The following is an 18,725-nucleotide window of genomic DNA, read 5'->3' on the forward strand; positions in this document are numbered from 1 at the left end:
TGACCTAGTGGACTGTGTCATGCGCAGCGGGTTACGGGGGTTGCCCCAGTATAGGTAGTTTAGTTGCCCCAGTATGGCTAGTATAGTTACCCCAGTATAGCTAGTATAGTGCCCCAGTATAGCTGGTATAGTGACCAGTATAGCTAGTATAGTCCCAGTATGGGTAGGTAGTGCACCAGTATAGCTAGTATAGTGCCCAGTATAGCTAGTAAAGTTCCCAGGAAGCTAGTATAGTGCCCAGTATAGCTAGTATAGTGCCCAGTATAGCTAGTAAAGTGCCCAGTAGTATAGTGCCCAGTATAGCTAGTAAAGTGCCCAGTATAGCTAGTATAGTGCCCAGTATAGCTAGTAAAGTGCCCAGTATAGCTAGTATAGTGCCCAGTATAGCTAGTATAGTGCCCAGTATAGTGCCCAGTATAGCTAGTAAAGTGCCCAGTATAGCTAGTATAGTGCCCAGTATAGCTAGTATAGTGCCCAGTATAGCTAGTATAGCGCCCTAGTATAGCTAGTATAGCGCCCTAGTATGGGTGGGTAGGTAGGTAGGTAGTGCCCCCCCCTGCGGCCGCCACTCCTGTTACCTTATGAGCAGGCGGCTGCATCCTTCTCCATATTCTCCCAGGCGCCGCTCTCCTCTTATCCGCATCTGGTATTACAGCATCGCGTATTGCGGCTGCTGTAAGAAAGGGAAGGAAGCGTGGCAGCGGCTTCCTGTAGCGGCGATATGCATCGCCGTTACATGGGAACCCTGCCCCGCTTCCTTCCCTCCCTACAGCAGCCGCAATACGCGATGCTGTAATACCAGATGCGGATAAGAGGAGGGCAGCGTCTGGGGGTATATGAGGAAGGAAGCGGCCGCCCGCTCATAAGGTAACAGGAGCGGCGGCCGCGAGGGGAGGGGCAAGAGGTCAGACACGCCGCGGCCCGGAGGAAAACTGCCAACAGACTGGCAGTGGGCCACAGCACGGTGGTTGGGGACCCCTGCTATAGAGCAGGGGCATAGCAATAGCCATAGCAGCCATAGCAGCTGCTTTGGGGCCCTGGAGCATAGGGGGCCCAGGTGGTACTTAATTCACCATTAACTTTCTTGTGTTTCTCCACCCTATGACTTTGTCTCAGTGCCTATAAACTATGTGTAGTGTTGATTGTATAAGATATAAATTGCCCAATTAACTCACGTTCATTGCATCGCTTAAGATTGCCTACATTGGAGGGCCCCTTGACAGTGTTGTTATGGGGCCCCGTGATCTCTAGCTATGCCACTGCTATAGAGACTTCCCAGTCCTCCCTCGGTGTCCACATTCCAGCACTGTCACCCTCATTGCATGTGCATGAAATACACCTTTGGGGATCTCCATAGCACTTGTGTCCTCAAATGCTTTCTGAGGATGGGCAGCTCCATACTGAGCATATGTACAGTACAGAACCACCAGTCTTTGCACGTACTCAACAGAACCATTTGGATGTGAGTGCTTCCGAGGGCTCCTGGAGGAAGAAAATTTGAACAGGAAACATCGCTGCTACAACAAGGACACTGGGAGAGGACAAGGAATGTGTTGTACGATCCAGAGCATTCCCTCTCCCTAGATGAGTGTCGTGTGGGTGGTTTTTTTTTGTTTTTTTGTTTTTTTTTAGATTTGCTTTAAATAGAACATAAGGTGGCATTTATGTGGAGGCTGCCATATTTTTTATCTTTTAAAACAATACAAGTTGTCTGGCTGTTCCGCCGATCTTGTGTCTCTAATATTTTAGTCATACTCTGAACAACCTGAAACATTGGAGCATTCCTTTTGCAGAGAAAGTATCTTGCACAAAAGAAATGGGTGTGCCCTGTCAACACAGTTGCTCATTGGATTGTGACGGCAAGTAAAAACAATTGTTTTTTTCCAATGAGTAGGTCTGATATGCTGAAGACTTTCAGTTTTTTTTACTGTAATACTAGGTACACACCATACAATTTTCTGGCAGATTTACCTGCCAGATCGATTTTTTCCAACATGTCCGATCTGAATCTCGATAGATTTTCCAATTGATTTTCAGATCGGACATGTTGGAAAAAATCGATCTGGCAGGTGTAAATCTGCCAGAAAATTGTTTGGTGTGTACCTAGCATATAATTAGTCCCTAACAGATCATTAACTTTTCAACAAGAACATTGGTAGTAATAGAACATCTTGGGCATAAAGATGCATACAGCAGAACATTTCTTAGAAATTTGAGGTATGTATACCTATATGAATACTGAAGAGCCAATTTTATATGTATTGCCATATTTGTGTGGTTAATTGTTCGACCACAAAAGTCTTTCAAGAGGTTCAGTTACTTAAAGAGGAACTGTCATGAAAATCTTAAAATTTAAAACACATACAGATAAGAAGTACATTTCTTCAGGAGTAAAATGAGCCATACATTACTTTTTCTCCTATGTTGCTGTCACTTACAGTAGGTAGTAGAAATCTGACATTACCGACAGGTTTTGGGTTAGTCCATCGCTTAATGGGGGATTCTCAGCATGGCCTTGATTCTTTATAAAGACATTCACTGAAAAGGATTTATACAAAGATGCTGGCCAGCCTCCCTGCTTCCTGCACACTTTTTTGGCAGTTGGACGGAGCAACTGCCATTCACTAAGGCCCCGTTCACACTTGCGTTTTGCCATGCAAACGGACCGGATCCTGATCGGATCCTGATTTGATCAGGACCTGATCCGGATCGGCACCGTACCGTTCCGATCCGGATTCGATCCGGATCCGGTCCGTTTGCATCAGGCATGCATCAGGCTGCCATCCGGATCCGTGGGCAAAAAATAGCGAAATTTAAATTAAAAATGTTGGGGTCGGCAGAAGGTGCACCTGGTGCACCTGTAGAATCAGGTTCCTCCGCTGTAGGCCTCACTTCCACCTCCGACATTTTGCCAAACAGCTCCAGCACGTCTGTCACTGCTGCTCCACTCCAGACATGCTTGGCCCATGTGTCCCCATCCGAAATGGCCGCTTGGATACACATAGGAAGTGGGGTAGAACGTCAGGTGTTTGTAGGCAGTGTGTTCTGTGCCTTCCGTTTCCCATTGGTTTCTGTGTTCCGGATGGTGCTGTCAGGCTCAGGTCCGGCTCCGGTCCGGGTGCGTGGGCCGGAGATCCAGACCCAAAAAATAGCGCATGTTGGAAAAGAGTCCGGATCCGGTCCGGCTCCGTACTGTACGGAACGGACACGTGTGAACGTCCGCATAGCCTTTGCATTGCTATGCGGAACGTAAGTTCCGTTTGTACAGTATACGGTCCGGTTCCGGCCCGGCGAATCCGGATAGGGAACGCTAATGTGAACCGGGCCTAAGTGCTTTCAAAAATAAAGAAAACCCTGAGAACACCACATGAGAAGATGGGCTAGTCCAAAATCTGACGGTAATGTCAGCTTTCTACTACTTAAAGAGAATCTGTACTCTAGAATTCTTACAATAAAAAGCATACCATTCTCTTCATTATGTTCTCCTGGACCCCTCTGTGCTGTTTCTGCCACTCCCTGCTGCAATCTTGGCCTGTAATTAACAGTTTTAGTTGAACTATGACTAAGAGCAGATTGTAAGCCTGACACGCGTTAGTTGAACCTTGTGATTTTACTGCATTTGCCATGTGGAATTCCTGAATAAAGAATACCAGCGTTTTTTCTACCATTGATTGGCTTGCGGATCCTTCTGTACAAATAACAGTTTTAGGCAGTGTTTACAAACAAAAGACTGGCTTCTAACCAGAGTATCATAGGCTGAGAACTAGCTTACTGTGTGACTCATGCAGAGCTTGGAGGGGGTGTGTAAAGCTTCTGCCAATGACAAGCAGTGCTGCACATTCCACACATTCCAGCCTCAGCCCGACAGACACGACAGAGGAAAGGAGATAAGACTTATTACAGAGACAGTGCACGTAGGAAAGGCTGCAGTAAGACAGACCACATTAGATTAGAACAGTAATAGTAACTTATAGGACAGAAGAAATAAGGCTCAAAATTTTGTTACAGAGTCTCTTTAAGTGACAGCAACATAGGAGAAAAGTAATTTATGGCTCATTTTACTCTGGAAGAAATGTACTTCTTTTTTGTATGTGTTTACATGTATTTTAAATTTTAAGATTTTCGTGACAGAGATCCTTTAAGACACAATATTTTTATCAGGCTTTTTTTTATACTTATAAGTATTGTAATAAGGCCTTTTTTCAGTTCTAGGCAGTTAAACTCCAATTAAATTATTTCCTGTCACTTTTTTTTCTACACCCTCAAATTCAATAATTCATATATTGGCAGTCAATAAAATATATCCTCAGCTGTGTCCTTTAACCACTTTAGCCCGCATGTGTTTTCACCTCTAGGACAGAAGCAATTTTTGAAATGAAGTTTATTGGATTTACAGGAAGTGCACAATGATTGTTTAAATAAAATGAGGCAGGTGCATACATTTGGGCACTGTTGTCATTTTATTGATTCCAAAACCTTTATAACTAATTATTGGAACTGAAATTGGCTTGGTAAGCTCAGTGACTACACAGGTGAATCTAATTATGAGAAAGAGTATTTAAGGGGGTAAATTGTAAGTTTCCCTCCTCTTTTAATGTTCTCTGAAGAGTAGCAACATGGGGGTCTCAAAACATCTTTCAAATGACCTGAATACAAAGATTGTTCACCATCATGGTTTAGAGAAAGGATACAGAAAGCTGTCTCAGAGATTTCATCTGTCTGTTTCCACAGTTAGGAACATATTGAGGAAATGGAAGACCACAGGTTCAGTTCAAGTTAAGGCCCGAATTGACAGAACATGAAAAATCTCGGATAGATAGAAGCGACGAATGGTGAGAACAGTCAGAGTCAACCCACAGGCAAGCACCAAAGACCTACAACATCATCTTGCTGCAGATGGAGTCACTGTGCATCGTTCAACCATTCGTTGCACTTTACAAAAGGAGATGCTGTATGTGAGAGTGATGCAGAGGAAGCCTTTTCTCCACCCACAGCACAAACAGAGCCGCTTGAGGTATGCTAAAGCACATTTGGAGAAGCCAGCTTCGATTTGGAATAAGGTGCTGTGAACTGATGAAACTAAAATTGAGTTATTTGGGCATAACAAAGGGCTATATGCATGGAGGAAAAAGAACACAGCATGCCAAGAAAAACACCTGCTACCTACAGTAAAATATGGTGGTGGTTCTATCATGCTGTGGGGCTGTGGGGCCTTTGCAGGGACTGGGAATCTTGTCAAAGTTGACGGACGCATGAATTCCACTCAGTATCAGCAGATATTGGAGACCAATGTCCAGGAATCAGTGACAAAGCTGAAGCTGCGCTAAGTCTGGATCTTTCAACAAGCCAACAACCCTAATCACTGCTCAAAATCCACTAAGGCATTCATGCAGAGGAACAAGTACAACGTTCTGGAATGACCATCTGAGTCCCCAGACCTGAATATAATTAAAAATCTGTGGTGTGAGTTAACCTTTTGAGGACTGCAGGGCTAAACCCCCCCTAGTGACCTGGCCATTTTTAGTAAAATTGGCCACTGCAGCTTTAAGGCCAAGCTGCAGGGCCGCACAACACAGCACACAAGTGATTCCCCCCCCCCCCCCCTCTTTTCTCCCCACCAACAGAGCTCTCTGTTGATGGGGTGTGATCGCTCGCCCATGTTTATTTATTTTTTTACAAATATTATTGTTGGTGCTTTTTTAAAAAAAAAACTGTTTCTTTAATTACCTTCCCTCTCTCCCTCCCTCCCCACAGCCAGCCAATTACGGCGATCGGCTGTCATAGGCTTCTGCCTATGAGAGCCGATCGCTCTCTTTTCCCCCAGGGGGACAGCCGTGTGACACAGCTGTCCCCAGTACAGCACTGCTGCCGATCGCAGCGCTGTACATAGAAATAGACAGTCTCCCGAGCGGCAATAGCTGCTCGGAGACTGAAGGCGGGGCGGAGCATCCTGCGCGCGATCTCCTGCAAAACAGAGCCCCAGGACTTTACGCCATTGGGTGTTAGGCGGTCCTGGGGCTGCCGCTGCGGCCACGCCCATGCCCAAGAGAGTTTTCCATGCTCGGAAGCCATCAAACCTAAATGAACTAGAGATGTTTTGTAAAGAGAAATGTCCAAAATACCTTCAACCAGAATCCAGACTCTCATTGGAACCTACAGGAAGCAATTAGAGGCTTTCATTTCTGCAATAGGAGGATCTACTAAGTATTCATTTCATTTCTTTTTTGCACCTGCCTAATTTTGTTTAAACAATTATTGCGCACTTTCTGTAAATCCAATAAACTTCATTTCACTTCTCAAATATCACTATGTGTGTCTCCTATATCCTAGGTTCTCAACATGCGGTACGCGTACCCCAGGGCGTACTTCTGATGGTTCCAGGGGGTACTCAGACTTGCTATACTTAACCAAGAATAACAAATTTAGAGTTTTAGAAAATGATAAATCCCATTTAAACAACACCAAATTAGTATTTTAGATAAAATAAAAGCAATAGTAAATGCTTGGAAATTGTTTCGAACCAATTATCATGTGATATGATATATACATACATTTGTCAAGGGGTACTTGCGATAATGTTTACTATGCTAGGGGGTACTTGGCGAGTACAGGGTTTTAAAAGGGGTACATACTAATAAAATGTTGAGAAACACTGTCCTATATGATATATTTAACTGACATTTTTTATCGTAACAACCAACGATTTATACAGGAAAATCATGACAAGGTTGCCCAAACTTTCGCATCCCACTGTACATATTTAAAAAGTTTAGTCCCTAAGGTATCTATTTATGTTTTTTTTTTTAACGGCCTTTTTTTTTTTTTTTTAATTTAAATGTGTTTTTTTTTTTTTTTTTTTTTTTTAAGCTATGGGGAAGGGTGGGGGGGGGGGGGGGGGGGGGGTGTTAGGAGGCTTTATTAAATGTGTTATGTATTTTTTTTTCTCTACTTTAACTTTACTTTTTGGCCACTAGGTGGCACTAAGCACTATCTTGGAAGTTACCAGGAAGTGCTTGATCTTTTTTTTGTTTTACAGTTTTTCCCGCAATTGATCCCCTGTAATACTGATGGGGAACGAGCATGCACCCGACGGCTACAAAGCACACACCCGACGCAATACCACTAGACGAATATACTCATCCAGATTGCTGCTTAGCGGCTCCTACTGGACAAATGTATTCGTCCACTTTGGCTTAAGTGGTTAAACACAAGCCTTAACAAAAACTCCAAGGATTACTACAGATATTTTCAAATTATGAAATTAACCATTAAACAGTTATGTTGTCATTAGTGTATCTTATATCACATTAACCTCCTTGTGCTGCTTTGCATAAGTTTTATATCATGTGGGCTTATAGTCTAAAACACTTTTGCAGTGAACGGGAAAAGTGGATTTCCAGGATGTAAAAATCCAACACTGAATCACCTTGGCAGCTGTACATGACAGCACGATTGTGCAATTGTAAGACTGTAAATCAGGAATAGGTTAGATTGTATATTGTTCCAACATTTTATAAATACATTAAAATCAATCTAAATCTGGTTTATTCCCTCATTATTTACACTTTGACCTAACTTTTAATTTTACGAGTCAGTGATTGGTTTTCTGTTTCTATATAGATCTTCACTGGACATACTGTATTGATGCTTCTAGAGCGGATCATTCAGAAACAGCCTTATCAGTCCGCCAACAGCATGTACACACGTGCTACTGTCAGCTGAATGTCCGCCCAGCATGAGGGTCTGACGGACCCGTCGTGGGCGCCAGTAGTGCGTATGTATGCACCTTAACTCTCAGAGAAAGTAGCAAATGCAAACAACACAGGTGCATACACTGAGCAGTGATGGAGTCAGGCCTTATTCCCATTATAGGCGTTTTTGTAAAATTTTAAGCGCAGGCGATTTTCAAAATTGCCCTGAAAGCGCTTGTACAATGATTCTCTATGAGAGAGTTTATATCAGAGCAGTTCGTTTGCAATCTGCTTTGAAAAGCGGTGCTTGGGCCATTTTTCGCGGAAAAAAAAGCCCACCGCGGACGGACACGCGAGCCGAACGCAATGTGAACAAGGCCACAGGGATGAATGCAGACCAGCTGTCATTTACCTGTTTACTGGTGCTCAAGACAGGCAACTAGGCTGATATGTTTGGCACCACCATGTTTAATGTGAATGTAACTATAATTAAAAAAAGAAAAATCCTGAAATGTGTTAATTATAAGGATGTCAACACTCCTTGGTCTTTTGAGGTTCCAAAACACAATTTACAAATTGATGGCTACAGTTGTGGAGTACTTGTGCTAAAGGATTTAGAGCTTTTTCAACAAGGAGATACTATAGTTGTTATTATTATTATTTAGTATTTATATAGTGCCAACATATTACGCAGCGCTGTACAGTGTGTATATATATATATATATATATATATATATATATATATATATATATATTGTCTTGTGACTAACTGTCCCTCAAAGGAGCTCACAATCTAATCCCTACCATTGCCATATGTCTATATTATGTAGTGTAAGTACTGTAGTCTAGGGCCAATTTTTAGGGGGAGCCAATTAACTTATCTGTATGTTTTTGGAATGTGGGAGGAAACCGGAGTGCCCGGAGGAAACCCACGCAGCCACGGAGAGAACATACAAACTCTTTGCAGATAGTGCCCTGGCTGGGATTCAAACCAGGGACCCAGCGCTGCAAGGCAAGAGAGCTAACCACTACGCCACCGTGCAGCCCATAGTTACAAACATTTATATTTCCCCCCCCCACGAGGATTGTATAAATTAAACTGAATTTATGAATTCCCAGTTTACAGAAGCATATTTGACAACTGTTAACATTTCTTATTTGGGAAAGTCATCACCAAATATGAAACAGGACCGAATGGATATAGAGGTGAAGCTGCTGCAACACAGAGGTAGTTACAAAATATGTCAGTATGTTTGAGGCTGGGTAACATAACATAACGTGAAAAGCTGGATTTTAGGTCATGTTTTATGTTAATGTTGTGTGAGTTTTTTGTGCGTTTTCACAGTATTTTTGATGTGTTGGCGATGTCTTTTTCTTTCATTTTGCGTGCGTTTTAATGTGTTTGCGATTCGCATATACAAAACGCATATGCATTTTCCATGCATTTTTATATTTGCATTTATGCAAATCACAAGGAAGACAACAAGAAGCGGAAATACAGCAAAAAAATTGGGGGGGGCGCATGGAAAACACATGAAAAACGCATTCCATTGACTTATGTACGTTTTTGATGCATCCATAAATATTATACAACAAGACCAGCGTTTTTAAAAATGTAGGTTCGAAAACGCATATAAAACACATATGCGTTTTTTATATGCGTTTTTCCTGCAGTCCATAGACTTCCATTAGCAGTGAAAATGCAGAGTGTTACGCAGCATTTTACGCAACGCTAGCGTTTCTGCTATATGTGCACCAAGCCTGATTTCACAAAGTACAGTTGAACCTGTTGAGAGGAGTACAGTAGCTGCAATCTTTACCAGATGGTGTCATCATTTTTTTAATCACTTTATGTAGTATGTTGTTTTGATCCACGCAATTTAGAAGTTTGGCATACACAACGGCAGGCACTTGGACGGGTCACCGGTAAAATATAAATACAAAAGCACGGGGGGGGGGGGGGGAGGCGGCACATAAAACATTTGGGGGGATAGTGACAAGGGCATCCATCGCATTCGTCCACGATTATCACATGCCGTTACATGGACCACGTCGACCTGATTTCCCAGTATGTCCGATCGATACATTCAGCCAGTTTACTCATTGATCGGGCATGCTCTTGGCAGCACCGATTTTTATCCGATCGATCACCTGCCGAGTTGATAGATGTATGGCCACCTATACAGGGTAAACAATCAATGTAAGCATGTACAAGGATGATTGCATGACATTGCCCAAAGAAAATTAACAATATATTTACCATTTTATTTATTTTTATTTTTGTCATATCTGTGAAGTAAATTGATACAAAAAAATAGTAACTGATGCTTGCAAAGGTGACAGCACTCTTCCCCGGCACAGCTGCTTCGACATATAGCAGTTTCAGATCCTCTTTCACTTTTTTTTTTTTTTTGCTATAAATCCTAATTTGCCTAAAGCACTCACTGGTTAATAGCAAGCTGGGTTTGTGGTTTAGGCACATTGTACTTCTGGTTACAACTGCAAGCAAGACAAACGTCCGCTCTCAATAATGGAAGAAATGATTGACATAGACTTCACCAACTTAACCAATTTAGTAATAGACTTCACCAACTTAACCAACTTAGCAGTAAGTTTTACTTATTACTTATTACTACTATTATTGAAGTTGTAATTTTCTCAATGTATTATTTTTTCTAATTGCGAGATCAATGAAATGTATCTGTCCATGTATAATTTGCAGATTTATTCAGCTACTGTATATTTTGGTTAAGCTTTTAAGATTCACAAAATCAGTCGTAATAGAAGAACTGTTGAGCTCAGCATTTACTTTTTCTAATTAAATGTTAATACCCTTTTTTATATGAACTAGTAGAAGGATCCTTAGGACCCCTCTCCATATTATTGCTGCCACTGCTCTGATTAGGATCAGAGCAAATGTTCATGTGCAATTAATGCAAAATGCCACTATTGTTAAAGAGAACCCGAGGTGTGTTTAAAGAATGTTATCTGCATACAGAGGCTGGATCTGCCTATACAGCCCAGCCTCTGTTGCTATCCTAAAACCCCCTAAGGTCCCCCTGCACTCTGCAATCCCCCATAAATCACAGCCGTGCTGTGAGGCTGTGTTTACATCTGTAGTGTCAGTCTCGGCTGCTCCCCCACCTCCTGCATAGCTCCGGTCCCTGCCCCGTCCCTTCCCTCCAATCAGCAGGGAGGGAAGGGATGCAGGCGGGGACTGGAGTTCTGCAGGAGGCGGGGAGAGCAGCAGACTGACACTATAGAGATAAACACAGCCAGCTCTGACAAGCTTGTTTGTCAGCAGCGTGGCTGTGATTTATGAGGGATTGCAGAGTGCAGGGGGACCTTAGGGGGGTTTAGGATAGCAACAGAGGCTGGGCTGTATAGGCAGATCCAGCCTCTGTATGCAGATAACATTCTTCAAACCCACCTCGGGTTCTCTTTAATGGGAAGTGGCATATCCCATCTCAGTGCTGTGCAATTGTAAACATTCAAATTCACTATTTAAAAGAAGCAAAAGTAAAAGTATTGCACAGTGGAGACACTGTGGTTGCTTGTAGTCAATGTGGATTGATGAAATATATATATATATTTATACACTGTATATATACACAGTAGAATCCCTTTATAGTAAACTCCAAAGACCTGGGCAATCAGTTTACTATATCAGAAATGGTCATACATTGTATATTAATACAGATGCATTTTTCGTGACCTTGGGTCATATTACTATATATATATATATATATATATATATATATATATATATATATATATATATATATATATATATACTGTATATATATATATATATATATATATATATATATATATATATGTGTATATATATATAGTGTTGCTGCTCTTTGTTGGGTGCACAACAGCCTGTTGATGTGATTCTAGGCTACAGTTATTGATAATACAAGGGGAAGTTATTAGAGATGTAGCGAACGGTTCGCCGGCGAACGGTTCCAGGCAAACGTTGGGGGTCGGAAGTTCGATTCGCCCCATAATGCACTATGAGGGTCAACTTTGACCCTCTGCATCACAGTCAGCAGGCACATTGTAGCCATTCAGGCTACACTAAGCCCTGGAGCGCCCCCCCCCCCCCCTTATATAAGGCAGGCTCGCTGGCCATGACACTCACTCGTGTGCCTGCTGCAAATAGACAGACTAGGGAGAGCTGCTGCAGATTTTTTCTCCTAGGGAAAGATTAGTTAGGCTCTTGGCTTGCTCCTGGCTGATTGTTATTGCTAAAATAGCCCCCCTCAACAGCTCTTTTGAGAGCTAATGTTTTCCTGATGTGTTTTTTTTTTTGTGTGTGTTGCTCACTGACATTATACAGCCCTATCTGTTGCAGCTGGACCTTGGTAATTGTTATTACTGTGCCAGCCAGGCCCTGCCTAACTATCTATACTGGGACACCTACCTATGCCTACCTAACTACTGGGGCACCTACTTACCTATACGGGGACACCTACCTACCTACCTATACTAGGGGACCTACCTATGCCTACCTACCTATAGTGGGTCTCCTACCTATGCCTAGCTAACTACTGGGACACCTACCTATGCCTACCTATCTATACTGGGTCTCCTACCTATGCCTAGCTAACTACTGAGGCACCTACCTACCTATACTGGGTCTCCTACCTTTGCCTAGCTAACTACTGAGGCACCTACCTACCTATACTGGGTCTCCTACCTATGCCTAGCTAACTACTGAGGCACCTACCTACTTATACTGGGTCTCCTACCTATGCCTAGCTAACTACTGGGACACCTACCTATGCCTACCTACCTATACTGGATCTCCTACCTATGCCTAGCTAACTACTGAAGCACCTACCTATGCCTACCTATACTGGGACTCCTACCTATGCCTACCTACATACAAGAAGATAATAAGGTCGTTGCTTCATTGTGGACAGACCAAATTTGATCAGCTGGACAGTCACTGTTCTATCACTGAGCTACCACAGCCCGGCGACCATATGGGCTGGAAAACTGCCACGGCCTGCACTCTGGCCATGTTGCGCATCAGTCCAGCATGGCCGTCCAGGGGCGAGCCTGGGCGGGTGCTGCGGGTGCAAGGCACCCAGGCGCCTGCCTCTGAGAGGCGCTGCCGGCGTCGCTCTCCCCCTGTGGCGGCCGCTCTGCCTCTCTCCCTCCCTCTAGCAGCAGGTGCACTGGCGCCGTGTCAGACCTCGATCAGGCGGCGACCAGTAGTGCGGGCGCTAGGACCTAGCACGTCGCACTGATATGCGGAAGTGACATCACTTCCGCATATAGAGAGGGTGCGTCCGGTGCCTGCTCATACTGGTCGGGTCGCCCGCTGATCGAGGTCTGCCGCTGCTGCAAGGTGAGGGGGGAGCGGCGGCGGCGAGGGGGGGCGGACTGTCACTCACTAACTAACTAACTAAAGGGGGTCCCTGTCACTCACTACATGTTCTGAGCACATATACCCCCTGGCTACATCTACTGCGCACATATACCCCCTGGCTACATCTACTGGGCACATATACCCCCTGGCTACATCTACTGGGCACATATACCCCCTGGCTACATCTACTGGGCACATATACCCCCTGGCTACATCTACTGGGCACATATACCCCCTGGCTACATCTACTGGGCACATATACCCCCTGGCTACATCTACTGCGCACATATACCCCCTGGCTACATCTACTGGGCACATATACCCCCTGGCTACATCTACTGGGCACATATACCCCCTGGCTACATCTACTGGGCACATATACCCCCTGGCTACATCTACTGGGCACATATACCCCCTGGCTACATCTACTGGGCACATATAACCCCTGGCTACATCTACTGGACACATATAACCCCTGGCTACATCTACTGGGCACATATAACCCTGGCTACATATACTGGGGACATATAACCCCTGGCTACATCTACTGGGCACATATACCCCCTGGCTACATCTACTGGGCACATATACCCCCTGGCTACATCTACTGGGCACATATAACCCTGGCTACATATACTGGGGACATATAACCCCTGGCTACATCTACTGGGCACATATACCCCCTGGCTACATCTACTGGGCACATATACCCCCTGGCTACATCTACTGGGCACATATAACCCTGGCTACATATACTGGGGACATATAACCCCTGGCTACATCTACTGGGCACATATACCCCCTGGCTACATCTACTGGGCACATATACCCCCTGGCTACATCTACTGGGCACATATAACCCTGGCTACATATACTGGGCACATATACCCCCTGGCTACATCTACTGGGCACATATAACCCCTGGCTACATCTACTGGGCACATATAACCCCTGGCTACATCTACTGGGCACATATAACCCCTGGCTACATCTACTGGGCACATATAACCATGGGCGTCCGCAGAAAATTTTCCAGGGGGGGGCAAAAAGTGGGGAGTTAAAAATTTGGGCTGGTGTTGTGTGGCGCGCGTAGCGCGCCAAAAAATGGAGCTACGTCATGCGGCGCGCGTAGCGCGCCGCGCCGAAAAATGGGTGTGGTCATGAACCAGAATGTGGGTGTGGTCGTGGGTGGAGACAAGTTTACATGAACTAAGCAATGGTGGGACATTAGATTAGGACAATGGTGGCGAACCTTTTGGAGGTCGAGTGTCCAAACTGCAAAGTCACTTTACTATCACAAAGTGCCAACAGCAATTTAAACTAAATACAAACGTTTTAACTCATACATGAACATTATGGAAAATTAAGTTGAAAATAAACTGTGAAGATAAACAATTTCATCCATCGTACTCCTGAAAAAAATTATTCATTTTTTTTAGAACCTCCCAGTTTCATTTTCTGTTTTAAAAAGCAGAAAAAGTAGGTTTAATGCTATTGTCTCATATGATGATGATTCAGCTTTTTCCATAGTCTCGCAGTTAGCAATCATGTGACCCCCAACAAGACAAATTCAGCAATCATGAGGCCCCCCCCATCAAGACAAATTCAGCAATCATGAGGCCCCCAACATGACCAACTCAGCAATCATGAGGCCCCCAACAAGACAAATTCAGCAATCATGAGGCCCCCAACAAGACAAATTCAGCAATCATGAGGCCCCCAACAAGACAAATTCAGCAATCTTGAGGCCCCCAACAAATCATGAGGCCCCCAACAAGACAAAGTCAGTAACCATGAGGCCCGCAACAAGACAAATTCAGCAGTCATGAGGCACATAAATAGACAGCTTTTCACATAAATAGGCAGAATGCCCCCTTAATATGTAGACACCTCTCACCTGGCAGCAGTTCCCCAAAATACACTCAATCTGACAGCAGTGGTTCCCCAAAAATAGGTAGCCCCAGGTCTATAGGTGTCCCCAGAATAGGTGGCCAGCGGTATAGATGTCCCCAGAACTGGTAGCCAGGGGTAGAGATGTCCCCAGAACAGGTAGCCAGGGGTATATGTGCCCAGTATATGTAGGCACGGGTATATGTCCCAGTATATGTAGGCAGGGGGTATATGTCCCAGTATATGTAGGCAGGGGTATATGTCCCAGACAGTATATGTAGGCAGGGGTATATGTAGGCAGGGGTATATGTCCCAGACAGTATATGTAGGCAGGGGTATATGTCCCAGACAGTATATGTAGGCAGGGGTATATGTCCCAGACAGTATATGTAGGCAGGGGTATATGTCCCAGACAGTATATGTAGGCAGGGGTATATGTCCCAGTATATGTAGGCAGGGGTATATGTCCCAGACAGTATATGTAGGCAGGGGTATATGTCCCAGACAGTATATGTAGGCAGGGGTATATGTAGGCAGGGGTATATGTCCCAGTATATGTAGGCAGGGGTATATGTCCCAGACAGTATATGTAGGCAGGGGTATATGTCCCAGACAGTATATGTAGGCAGGGGTATATGTCCCAGACAGTATATGTAGGCAGGGGTATATGTCCCAGTATATGTAGGCAGGGGTATATGTCCCGGTATATGTAGCCAGGGGGATATGTCCCCAGAAAAAGTGGCCATGTGTGCAGGAGGAGGGGAGCAGCGGAGAGAAGAGGGAGAGCTATGGGCACTCACCTTAGGGGGCTCTCCCTCCCTCTCTCGCTCTCCCCTCCGGAGTCCGGAATGAAGTGTGCAGCGGCTGGCAGCGGTGGGCGGAACTTACCTCCTCTCGTCGCACGCGCCGGATGGATTAGCCGCTACTCTGGCCTGATCCAGACCAGAGTGCGGCACCAGAACTTCCGGCGCAGGAGCGAGAGGAGGTAAGTTCCGCCCACCGCTGCCAGCCGCTGCACACTTCATTCCGGAGGGGACAGCGAGGGAGAGAGAGACCCCTAAGGTGAGGGAAGGGGGGGGAGACGTCCGCCCTTCCCCACTGTGCCCATAGCGCTCTCTCTCTTCTCTGCGTGTTCCCCTCCTGCTGGCTGCACGGGCACGCGGCCAGGGGGGGGCAGCGGGCGGCCAGGCTCGGGCAGATGCCCGGTTTTGCCATATGTGCGGACGCCCATGCATATAACCCCTGGCTACATCTACTGGGCACATATAACCCCTGGCTACATCTACTGGGCACATATAACCCCTGGCTACATCTACTGGGCACATATACCCCCTGGCTACATCTACTGGGCACATATACCCCCTGGCTACATCTACTGGGCACATATACCCCCTGGCTACATCTACTGGGCACATATAACCCCTGGCTACATCTACTGGGCACATCTAACCCCTGGCTACATCTACTGGGCACATATAACCCCTGGCTACATCTACTGGGCACATATAACCCCTGGCTACATCTACTGGGCACATATACCCCCTGGCTACATCTACTGGGCACATATATCCCTCGTACATATACTGGGGACATATACCCGGAGCAGTGCTTTTCAGCGCTGCTAGCTTTGGGCGCAGCCAACGCCGCCATGGACTGTAATGGGAATCAGTCTATAGCGGCGCTCAGTGAGGAAGGTCGGCTCCGTCGGAAGACGGAGCCGAAGTTGCATAAAAAACACAATAATTCGGCCTCCAGCAATTATTTCATTTCCCCACTATCCATGGTGGCCTGGAGGGGGAATAGTTATTAAAATGGCCCGGACTTGTGCAGAAGCAGGACCAGCCATATAACAGCTGGATCCTGCGCCCAAGTCTACCGGCGCCGATTTCAAATGTACGCCATATACCTCTGGCTACATATACTGGGCACATATATCCCTGGCTACATATACTGGGGACACTGGCTGTTTGTCATTATGTGCATTTACTGGTGAAAATCTGTCTCTTATTATGTGCATTTACTGGTGAAAATCTGTCTCTTATTATGTGCATTTACTGGTGAAAAGCTGTCTCTTATGTGCATTTGCTGGTGAAAAGCGGCCTCTTATTATGTGCATTTGCTGGTGAAAAGCTGTCTCATATTATGTGCATTTACTGGTGAAAAGCGGCCTCTTATTATGTGCATTTACTGGTGAAAAGCGGTCTCTTATTATGTGCATTTACTGGTGAAAAGCGGTCTCTTAAGTGCATTTACTGGTGAAAAGCTGTTTCCTATTATGTGCATTTACTGGTGAAAAGCTGTCTCTTATTATGTGCATTTACTGGTGAAAAGCGGTCTCTTATGTGCATTTACTGGTGAAAAAAAGGTCTCTTATGTGCATTTACTGGTGAAAAGCTGTCTCTTATTATGTGCATTTACTGATGAAAGGCTGTCCATCGTTACGTGCATTTACTGGTGAAACGCTGTCTCTTATGTGCATTTAGTGGGGAAATTTTGTCAGTAAAAATCTTTTGTCAGTAAATTTTTAGGTATTTGTCAGTAAAAAATAACGTGAAAGGTTGGCAACACTGGCAGGCTGTGCGGCGCAACGGGAAAGATACAGGCAGCCCACCTCACGCTTGGGCTTGGCGGGGGGGGAGGAGCCGACGACAGCGAGCAAGAGTAGGGTGGCCGCAGGCAGCCATAAATACGCAGTGTGTGACTGCGTTGCACTCGCAGAGCCTCTCAGCCTAAGTCAGTCCAGAGACTAGCAGACTCGCAGGCAGCCAAAGCCAGCCAGGAGCAAGCCCATGGAAGAGTGGTAGGAATGGGGTATCACATGCATGCGTAAAGAGGTGGAAGGTGTGGGTGTGATTAGGCAGGACATGGGTGTGGTTATGTTGTTGGGCACGGTTAATTTAACCACTCCCATAGGCGCCAGAGAAAATCTTGCACCCAGGTGCCAGGCACCCCAGGCTCACCCCTGCGTCCGTCACTACGCAAACAGCTGTTTGCGGTGCGTTACACAGTGAGTTTGGTGTGTCAGTGTGAAGCAGAACTCTAATTACACTCTCTGATTGATGTATACCCATGCAAGATGTTTGAAAGCACTTTAGACCTGCAATTTAGCATTCAATGTGATTTCTGCCCATAAAATGCTGCTTTGCGTCAAATCCAGATTTTTCCCCGGGACTTTGGGCATGTATCCCACTCCGCCATGCCCCCCTCCAGGTGTTAGACCCCTTGAAACATCTTTTCCATCACTTTTGTGGCCAGCATAATTTTTTCTATTTTTCAAAGTTCGCCTCCCCATTGAAGTCTATTGCGGTTCGCGAACTTTTCCGCAAACTGAAAATCGAAGGTTCGCGACATCTCTAGAAGTTATTAGCCTAGGCTATGTTTTACATTAGACACCAATGTAGGTTAGGGTTAGACATTCTTTCAAGGGTGTCACTTGCTTTGGCATAGGACGATTGTGACAAATGACAATAGAATCACTGTAGCATCAAAAATGGTTGGTTTTTATGGACTAATACTTTTAGTATTATATATTATTTTATATAGTATTATATCTTCACACAGAGAAGAGTTTAGGAATTTGTAACAGCACTAATATAAACATTAGTAAGCATTCAGGAATTTGGCATAGAGGGTATCACAAAGTAGAGGCCAGCTAGAAAGACATGAGACAAGATGTTAATGCCATAGTCTGTAGTCATAGAGTTATGATTTTGAGCACTTTCCTGTGCATTTTATAAACTTTAAATATTAAATGATTTGCC

The 18,725-nt window shown here is 44.9% G+C and overlaps 1 protein-coding gene and 1 long non-coding RNA gene across 3 annotated transcripts in view; one reads left to right on the forward strand and one right to left on the reverse strand.

The window, feature by feature from the left end:
* Positions 1 to 18,725, reverse strand: part of LOC137521503 (uncharacterized) — a 112,877-nt gene that overhangs the window by 13,930 nt on the left and 80,222 nt on the right. The window lies entirely within an intron of this gene.
* Positions 10,197 to 18,725, forward strand: part of CXCR5 (C-X-C motif chemokine receptor 5) — a 31,434-nt gene continuing 22,905 nt past the window's right edge. Inside the window, exon 1 of the mRNA XM_068240838.1 lies at positions 10,197 to 10,299. Within this exon, the coding sequence (XP_068096939.1) occupies positions 10,222 to 10,299 (78 nt within the window). The 5' untranslated portion in view covers positions 10,197 to 10,221. The remainder of the gene's footprint in view (positions 10,300 to 18,725) is intronic.

This window comes from Hyperolius riggenbachi, chromosome 6 (genome assembly GCF_040937935.1).
Source record: "Hyperolius riggenbachi isolate aHypRig1 chromosome 6, aHypRig1.pri, whole genome shotgun sequence".
Taxonomy (NCBI): Eukaryota; Metazoa; Chordata; class Amphibia; order Anura; family Hyperoliidae; genus Hyperolius; species Hyperolius riggenbachi.